This window comes from Sphaerodactylus townsendi, linkage group LG01 (assembly GCF_021028975.2).
Source record: "Sphaerodactylus townsendi isolate TG3544 linkage group LG01, MPM_Stown_v2.3, whole genome shotgun sequence".
In the NCBI taxonomy this organism is placed as follows: Eukaryota; Metazoa; Chordata; class Lepidosauria; order Squamata; family Sphaerodactylidae; genus Sphaerodactylus; species Sphaerodactylus townsendi.
This window is the reverse complement of record NC_059425.1, coordinates 38,756,932-38,766,765: the sequence shown is the minus strand read 5'-3', so window position 1 is coordinate 38,766,765 and position 9,834 is coordinate 38,756,932. Positions and strand designations below refer to the sequence as shown.

The following is a 9,834-nucleotide window of genomic DNA, read 5'->3' as shown; positions in this document are numbered from 1 at the left end:
AAACAGATGCGAGAGTACCATCAGCAAGAATGCTCAACCGTTCCGTGGGAGCCACAGCACAAGAAGCTCTGACAATATTCCTTTCAGCAGAGCTGGCAGAATAGCTGAAAACTGGGGGGAAAGAAAGTGCATGGTCACAAGTGTAAAAATAAGTCAGCATTGCAAAACCTGAGTGCCAACTTACAGAACAAGCCAATAGACTTTTCTGGCCCTCATGACTACATGCAAAACAATATGCCCCATATGGGAGCAGATTGCATTAAATGCTTGGGATATAAATGGGTGATTGCGATTCAGTTTTTACAGATCATACCATCCATCTGGAAGAAGACCTTTCTTCCTGTACTATCACCTCCATTCTCAAATAACATAAAAACTAGTAACAGAAAAAGCAGGGGAAATCACAGGAAGATAGGAGGAGGATTATAGATTATAGATGGAATAGATGCCTGGATTGGATTGCCTTCTCTCCCTTCCCCCAACTCCATAAGCATGTTGACAGCAGCAGCTTTCTGCATCCTCTTTGCACAAGGAAGCTGCCCAGTTTCCAGCATATTCTGGAGTCGGAGCTAAGCTCTACTTCCTGCTTTGGTCAGGTAAAACCAAGTTCTTTAAAAAGCAAACAAATGCTCTACAGGAAAAGAGGAACGAACACAGTGCTTGCTCTGTGGCTCTTGCTAGGCAAATGACCCACACCCTTCCTGACATTTTGGAGTTGGACCATTTGAATGCTAGGAATGTTATGTCAAGATGCTAACCTCTCTCAGAGAACTACAGCTCCCATGGTTGCCTGGGGAGAGGAAATAACTTCCACGCAAGTTTAAATTTGGGCTCTGGAGAAGGGGGCAAAAACCTTTGTACCTAAGTGTACAGGTATCATTGTACAATACTACATTTTTCAAATTTAAAAAGCATGCAGTTTTTCGTCTGTGGGAAAAGAAACCATTTCAGGAAGAAAAGCAGGGGGTGGGAGATATGAAATGAAAAGTGAAGCAAACTGAAAAGTGTACTGGCACCCAACCAATTTGATGAAAAGCAAAACAAAAGAGTTTTATTTGAGACAAGGGTAACTATTTTCAAATATTAATGCATGAGTAGTGTTCTACACATACAATGGCCACATGTGCTATTTTCCATTTAAAACAGACACTCAGATTTTAAATTACGATTTGAAGAAGGGAGAAAAACCACAAATCCTTCTGTGGTTCATCCAACCCGTTGAAGCGATTCTGAGGGCAAAGTGCTCCCCCATGTGCTTGGCAGGGGAATTACAAGAAAACATGTTCCATTAACTTGGCCCCATCATCATCCGGAGGGAGTTCAACCACTCCGTCCTGCACGGTCAGGATTGAGATGAGGAGCTTGCCCAGTTTTATTTTCCTGCTTCGGTAACATATTTCGGCTATCTCTTTCCACTCCTCCACAGTACAGCGTGAATCATTTATCATCATTTGTTCCAACACATCTAAATTTGAAGGGGAAAAAAAGAAAGTGAAAGAAAACATTTGAATGCATTTCAGTTCTGGCTTGAGTTTGCTCTTAAACAGAAGCTTGCATAGATTTTGGCAAATGTTAAGAACAGGAACAATTCATCTATTTCAAGTCGCTCAACAGATAGAGAAAATATGCAAAACAGATTTTAGAATGCTGATCTGCCACCGCCTCTCAAACTCCATCACACAACGCATCCCAAAAGTATTCCTGTCACTCATCTTCTTGGACCATGCTGGTGCTGTGCAGAAAAGAAGTGGTTTCACAACTTGACCAGAAGAATTGTTGATGATTTGTGGATGCAAAACACAACTTGCTGCATTTTATGCAGGTGTGCAGACCTGGTACAATGAATATTCAACAAGCCCAAGCTAATTAACCAAAAATGTATGTCCCAATTTTGACTGCTCTTTTTGATTTCCATTCTCTTTTAAAGCTATGGTGACCAAAGGGAACCACCACGTTCAAAGTCAGTAAACCTTTGAATACCAGTGCCTGGAGGCAACATCAGCAGAAAGTCTCGGCCTCTCCCCTATTGTTTCTTCCCAGCATCTGCTACTCAGATATGTTGCCTATGGCCCTTTTCGCACACAAGGTTTGCTCTGGAATTACTGCAATGTGCATCGACATCCCAACCTTTTTGTTGCTGGTTCAGTCACTCAGGCATCGACCGCTTGCGCACTTCGACCTGATTTGTTCTGGAACCGTCCAGATCCAGGGAAACCCGGATAGTTTGCATTGCGTACCGAATCACGATGCAAACGAGAATTCTGATTGGCTGCTTGGCTGTTCCTGGGCATGTCGTTTGTGATGTTTGGCCCTGTCATCACGTTGTCACACTGTGACGTTGCCACGAGATGACGACACGCCAATCTTCCCATTGGCTGACATTACCTCGAGATGTCTCGCGTTGAGTGTGCCGAGGCGCTGTCCCTTGACACAGCGTTGGCAGAAGCACCCACTACACATTCCGTTAACGCTTCTCCCCCCCCCCCCCAATATCTGCTCCAGCTCTTCAAAGTAAGGCATGGTCTGAGGACCATTACCAGAAGTTTTGTTGGGCTGATTAACTCTTTTGAAGTCATGTTTTAAAGTTTTTGCTTTTGTCCTACACTCAAGGGCAGTTCTCTTGTGCCCCCTGAGGCGCATCTCCACCGCCACCTTCTCAAAAACATCTAAGTTTCTGTAGCTGGACTTTAGGGAGTGCTGTACTTCCTCCTTCCCCCCATACTGCAATCAGATCCCTCGTCTCGTCATTCCGCCATGACACACCCCTACCAAGAGGCATCACAGAGTTGGTGACTGAGCTGACCTGACCATCCATTTTAAGTCTCCGAGGCGAGGACGTAACGTAGCCAATGAGCTGCCGATTAAAGGTGTTTATCTCACAGTCTCCACTGACACCCGTTGCGCCAGAGATCTAATTTTTCTCGAGACCTCATGCAGTGAGACAATGCAATACCCTGACTGGCTAAAGCGTGAGGGGAGGCGGTGAGTGAGACGGAAACAGAACAGTAAAATCTGCGTGCGCAACTGGCAGCGAAGTGCTTGCTCAGATTGGCTGGGAGAAATTGCATGCATGAGGGTTCGTGATTCCGAACACCTGCTCAGTAGCGTGACGTTTCGCACATAGGGGCAGAAATGTGGAGGGAAACCGTTTTATCTGAAAAAGTTGCAGAAGCATCGAGCAACAGGAAAAATGTGAGGGGACACCTCGAATGGGCGGCAGAGTAGGGGTTGAACCGCATTCCATAGCTAGTATGTGCAAATAACAAGCAAAAACCGTGACGACCACAAATATTTAATCCAGAACAAACCGTGTGTGCGAAAAGGGCCTATGAAAGCTGATGCCAGAGTACATTTTATTAGCCTCTCAGAAGCTACAACATTCCTGCTGATAGTAACCATTGAGCAGCTTATCCTGGGACAGGTAACAAACAACACAGAGTGGGATGAGAGAGGCAAAGATAAAAAGAGATAAAAAGGGTGAACATTTAGAAACACGACACTATTTAACTTCTGAGTGAAAATATTGTGTAAAAAGCCTGGCTGTTGCTCACCTCACTTCCTTAATGAAATTTCCTCCAATACTGCATTGTGCAATACGGTTTAGTTCCCATTCTGGAGAGAAAGAGCACCGTTGCTCCAAGGGACAAGGCGGGCGGTTTCCCATTGTATTCTTGAGTAAGGCAGCGGATGAGCTTTACATTAGGACAGTTCTTCACCAGGTAGATATAATCATCTGAAACCAAGCAAGAGAAAAGAGGTCTGTACACTCAGAAAATTCCCATGGAAGTCTGCAAGCAGAAAAGGATGATACTCTGTTTCTTGTACTCCACCTCTAGCTTGATGTAGTAAGCAGACAGATTGCCCCTCTCTGTCTAACTTTAACTGACACCGCTGAAGCTATTGGTGGGAGAGTAAGAAGCTATAAGGAATGGGCTTCCTCAGTAGTGGCACCTCTCCTTTGGAATTCCTCACCAAGGAGGCTTTTTTTGGGGTGGGGGGTATTAAGACCTTTCTATTCAGATCAATTTGCAATGCATTTCACAGCAGTCCTGATTTTATCTGGGACAGCAAACTGAGGGGGTGGGGTGGGGTGGGGGGCTGTGGATCCATGAGGGAGTCTGGTGGTCCTTTGTATAGACAGAGGTAGCATCCTTCTGATGTCACCCAGGTTATAGGAAAACAGACCACGCACAATTTTTTTTAGGAATGGGAGCAGCAGCTCTCTGGCTTTTTCCACACAACCAAAATAAGACATCCTTTAAAAAAAACCCCGTCTCCTCATTTTTTGTCCAGACAGGACAAAAAGATAAAGCATCTGAGGACAGAGCGGGTTTTTTCTACTGCCCAGTAAAGCTCTCACTTTCATTTAAAACATGCATCATTTTCTATAACTTGAATCCTCTATTTCATGACGTTCTTGCGAACTACCCTGGGATCTTCCTCTGCATTGCATCCCATCCAGGCTGCTTTTCAGTAAATAAACTACACGAATCAACTCAGCTGTTTCTGCTGACTCTGGCAACAGACAGTTGCCCTGTTTTTTAAATTTTTCAATGTGGTTTCTTTGAAGACACGAACCCACGATATGAGAATCACAGCCAAAGGTTCATCATATGGAGTAATGGCTATGCCGATCAGTGCACCAAAATGGAGTGGGGAAACCTTCCTTCCCCCAATATAGCTCCCCAACCTTGCAAGCAAGGAGGAGGAGGGGGAAAGAGTTCTGACTTTATAGAAAATAAAAACATTTTCTTCAGCTGCCTTCTAAAGCATAGCTGGTAAAGAGTCTTACTGTACTGTTTTGAATTCTTTGCATCTGTCTTCACCCAAGAGGAGGTGAGGAAAATTCCTGCACCTGAACCAAGCTTCTTAGGAGGTGAATCCGAGGAACTAGCGAAGATAGTGGTAGACAAGGAAGAAGTTCTGGCAGCCATTGATAAACTAAATGCTACCAAATCCCCTGGCCCAGATTGCATTCATCCAAGAGTTCTTAAAGTGCTCAAGCATGAAATTGCTGATGTTCTCACGTTAATATGCAACTTATCCCTGAAATCAGGCTCCATCCCTGAAGACTGGAAGATGGCCAATGTCACACCAATCTTTAAGAAAGGGTCTAGGGGGGACCCGGGAAATTACAGGCCAGTCAGTTTGACATCTGTTCTACCATTGAATTAATTGAATCTATCATTAAAGATAAAATTATAAAACATGTAGAAAAGCAAGATACTGCTGAGGAAGGAGTCAGCATGGCTTTTTTTGTAGAGAGCAGATCCTACATCTTTCTAGGCTTACTGGGGAGTTCTTTCAGGGTGTAAACAGAAATGATGATAAGGGGGGAACGGTGGACTTTGTCTGGGATTTCCAAAAGGCTTTTGTCAAAGTTCCTCGCCAGAGACTATTGAGAGAACTCAACAATGTGAGAAGGGAATAGAGGGGGGAAGTCCTCCTATGGATTAAAAACTAAGTTTGAGGAACAGAAGCCGAAGTGGAGGTATAAATGGGAAGTTCTCACAATGGAAAGATGTAGGGAACAGATTGTCCCCCAAGGATCCGTATGTGGGACCAGTGCTCTTTAAACTGTGTGAAATGATCTAGAAGTAGGAGTGCAGGTGAGTGTGGTGGCCAAGTTTGCAGATGATACCAAATTATGCAGGGTGGTAGAAACCACAAAGGATTCTGAAAGAGCTCCAAGCCCGGACTATGATGATGATAAATTAGGTGAGTGGGCTGAAGTACATGGGATATGCAGTTCTAGCGTAGCAAAATGTAAAGTGGTGCACATAGGGGCAAAAAATCCAAACTTCACATGCACACTACTGGGGTCAGTGCTATCAGTCCCACAGAAATTCAGGAAAGGGATTTTGGCGTGTGATTTGATGGTTCAATGGGAATGTAAACTCAATGCATGCTTAATTCTTAATGAAAAGAGCAAACAGCTGGAGATAATTAGGAAAGGAATCGATAATAAAACTGCAAAGATTGTCATGCCCTTATATAAAGAAGTGGTGCGACCGCATTTGGAGTACTATGTTCAGTTCTGGTCACCTTCTGGTCGCCACATTTCAAAAAGCCGTAGCGAGGGGGAACTGTGCCCGGGGCACGTGTGTGCCCTTTGTCCCTGCCATACCCCCGCTGCCCCCCGGCCCGGAACACCCTGGAATGCCCCACCCCCACCACGGCCCCACACAGGCGAGCACCCGGGGCAAGGTGCCACCACGCCCCCTGGGCGCTACACTGCTGGGGATAATTAGGAAAGGAGTTGATAATAAAACTGCAAGGATTGTCATGCCCTTATATAAAGCCGTGGTGCGACCGCACTTGGAGTACTGTGTTCAGTTCTGGTCGCCACACATCTCAAAAAGGACATTGAAGAGATAGAAAAAGTGCAGAGAAGGGCAACGAGGATGATTGAGGGATTGGAGCATCTTCCTTATGAGGAGAGGCTGCAGCGTTTGGGACTCTTTAGTTTGGAGAGGAGGCGATACAAGGGGGGGATATGATTAGAGTCCTGCCAGAGCATATGCATGGGGTAGAAAATGTTGACAGAGAGAGAATTTTCTCTCTTTCTCACAATACTAGAACCAAGAGACATTCATTGAAAATACTAGGGGGAAGAATTGGAATGACAGAATAAAAGGAAACATTTCTTCACACAGCGTGTGATTGGTGTTTGGAATATGCTGCCACAGGAGGGTGGTTATGGCCACCTAACCTGGATAGCTTTAAAAAGGGCTTGGACAGATTTATGCAGGAGAAGTCAATCTATGGGTACCAATCTTGAATCCTCATTGATCTCTGAATTTACCCGTGCCTTAGCAGACCAGGTGCTCAGGAGCAGCAGCAGCAGAAGGCCATTGCTTTCACATCCTGCATGTGAGCTCCCAAAGGCACCTGGTGAGCCATTGCGAGTAGCAGAATGCTGGACTAGATGGACTCCGGTCTGATCCAGCAGGCTATTTCTTATGTTCTTATGAGGATGCAAACATCCATGGGTAATATGTGACTTATTGCACATGCTCTGAAAAGGGGCCACTTGGCATATGGTATGTGCTGGCAAGAGAGGAAGTCGGAATGGTTGAGGGAGGGTCTATGAAAAAATTAAGCAAAGTGACGGTCCTCTGATGGATAAAGTCTAAGAATCACTGATTTGGACATTATTACTGTTTTAGCTTAAAATTACACTATGCAATCAATTGTAGTGACAACTGCCTTGAGAAGGCTAACCAGGAGGAATGCAAAAATTCCAAATAAATAAACCGTTGGACTCGACCTGTGGGAAAGTGCTTGAACTGGTGGATGTAGTCCATAGCTCCAGAGAACTGGCCTTGTTTGCACAAGCACAGAGCAGCTTTCTTGTGAGCCCCGCACCGGCTGTAGACAATCTGAGCCAAAGCGAGAGCTTTGGATGTATTATGTTTATCTTCCTCTGCATAGGCATAGAGCGCATTACCTGCTTCCTCATTGAGTGACAGTCTGCAGGAAACAAAGATAACATGAAAAATTGCTGGACTTTGGGGCACTATGAAAATTTCCAATAACACTTACCATTACTGGGTTTTAGAGAAACTGTTGTCCAAAGAACTTTGAGATCCATATCAATGGTTACTCAGTTTGCAGATCAATTCTAAACTTGCCTGCAAGACAGCTTATTCATTACTATTAATTCCTACAACATACAAATACTGAGGGGTGGATTCTATGATGCCTTCACATTTCATTTAAGATCTGCAGTATCTAAAAGGCATGGCCAGCTCCTTATGTGAGCTGAAGGGTCATCTGAGAACATTCATAAGAACATAAGAAAAGCGCTGCAGGATCAAACTAAAGGCCCACCCAACCCAACATTCTCCAACTGCCACTTTCATACATTAAGCCTCCGTTAAAGGGACAGGACATTTTTCTCCAAGCCTGCTGGCAACCCTAGTCACATGTTAATTTTCTTTAGCAAGGCAAACAGCAGCTCCTAAGGGTGTGCTGCATCCCTGATCCAAAGTTGGGCCCCACACATGCCAAAAGAGCATGGAACTCCCAGACGTAGTCTGCCAGCTTGAACCAAGGACACACCAAGGAAAAGAATATCATATCAGTATGCAACATGATAGCATCCACATGAGCGTGTATGCCAGACTCTGTGTTCGTAAGACATACTCCTGTCCATCTCTGAGATTCATGGCTGTGATCCAGAGGACTCTTTTAGATTATGCTCACTGGGATTTCTCTTGTTACTGACAACCCCGTGCGCTACAGTAGAGTTTGGTGAGTGGTTTGTTGGATGCTCGGGAGGCTCCTGTTAGAAGGGGACTTATTTGTGCAGAGGTGTGTGGAGCTAATCATTCAGCCTTGTGGGTTGGGGCTGTGTTTTTCTCAGCTCTCCACTCTCAGGCAGTCTCAACCCTGAGCATACCTTGATCTATTAGCATAATAAGGTTTCTGTGGAGATGTGGCTGGTCTTGCTGCCATTTCCCTCTTTTGGCCAGAATCTAGCAGTGGCACATGGGATGAAAGGGCTCTCAAGCAGGAATTGAACTTGTGTGCCACCACTCAACTGCTGGCCAAAGGATGGCTTGCAGCCACAGATAGCCTATCTGCCGAGAAGCAATCACAACTCTTTCTAGACCACGGCTGGCCAATGAATTTCCCAATGCTGTGATTCCCAGTAGGTGAGGCTCTATGCACGATTGTCATGGCCTTTGCTGGGATGTTTTCTTCCTCCCACAAACATATCTTTCCTAAGAGCAAACAGTCAATCCTGAGTTTTCCTGCTCCTCTACAACATTATGTTTCTGGCTGCAAAAGGCGTCTATTTGGAAACAAAACCTTTGGGACCTCCCAATGCAAATGGGTGTCATTGGCCCCTGCCCCGCAGCAAGCCATTCTATGATGGTGCCCTGCCCACTCAATGTTCTAAAAAATCCCCAAAGCACCCACAGACTCAACAACATTTGGAACCCCTGCCCGAATTCTAATCAAAGCCTGCAAGTTGGGCATACTTGCTGGTCAGAGCAACATGGGGTCCACTCGCACATGAACTGAGGCACAGCCAGAATGGAAGAGAATCATGTTGTGGATGCTTCTTGCGCAGTCCACAGCTCTGAATATTACTCATGCCAGGCTCAGTTTGGCTATGGCTTGCTTGCTTGGTGCAGACAACAGACTGCCTCTGTTGTTCTCTCTATCATTTGGCCTTGCACTGCCCTTTTCATAGCACCTGGTCTGATAGAGCCAGGCTGCCTCGGCTTTTGGACAACTGCGCTTCACATGTTGAAAATGACTGTCCAGTGACATGCACTTGGCATGCTTTATTTTCTGAACAATCCTCAGAAATGGTCCCAAGGGCCCTCTTACTTTTGCTGGGTGATCCAGTACATCACCAGACCCAGCTGTTTCTCAGCTAAGGCACATTTGATGGCTTCTGTCGTCAAATTTGCAGGAAGGGGATGCTTGAGAGCCATGCTCGTGCTCACGAGAGCTTCACAATACATAAGCAGAGGGAGCATCTTCCCTTTAACACTGCCGACAGCTGAAAAGAAAAGTTGGGAAGGGGGTGGAGAGAAAAAAGCTTGAAGAAAGCACACGTTTGCCTGCAGTTGTTTGTATCTTTCCTACTTCCCAATTTGGATTCCATTGAAGGTGCCCCAATTCTGATTTCAGAGTAAATTGTTAAAATGTAGGGCAGGGGGGGAGAAGAAGTGGTTTTTATACCTGCTTTTCTCAACTGTAAAGAGACTCAAAGCAGCTTACAAACTTCTTCCCCTCCTCTCCTCACAACAGACACCTTGTGAGGCAGGCAGAACTGAGAGAGTTCTGAGAGAACTGTGACTAGCCCAAGGTCAC

The 9,834-nt window shown here is 45.3% G+C and overlaps 1 protein-coding gene across 7 annotated transcripts in view; it reads right to left on the bottom strand.

Moving 5' to 3' along the window:
* Positions 1 to 1,364: 1,364 nt before the first annotated feature.
* CLHC1 (clathrin heavy chain linker domain containing 1) overlaps positions 1,365 to 9,834 on the bottom strand; it is a 32,951-nt gene continuing 24,481 nt past the window's right edge. For 6 of the 7 annotated variants that reach the window (XM_048518420.1, XM_048518439.1, XM_048518422.1 and 3 more), the window contains 4 exons: positions 9,346 to 9,520; positions 7,271 to 7,473; positions 3,552 to 3,733; positions 1,365 to 1,467 (listed from right to left, as the gene is read on the bottom strand). In XM_048518420.1, coding sequence (XP_048374377.1) covers positions 3,561 to 3,733; positions 7,271 to 7,473; positions 9,346 to 9,520 — 551 coding nt within the window. In that variant the 3' untranslated portion in view covers positions 1,365 to 1,467; positions 3,552 to 3,560. The remainder of the gene's footprint in view (positions 1,468 to 3,551; positions 3,734 to 7,270; positions 7,474 to 9,345; positions 9,521 to 9,834) is intronic. The other variant, XM_048518456.1, reaches the window with a different exon arrangement.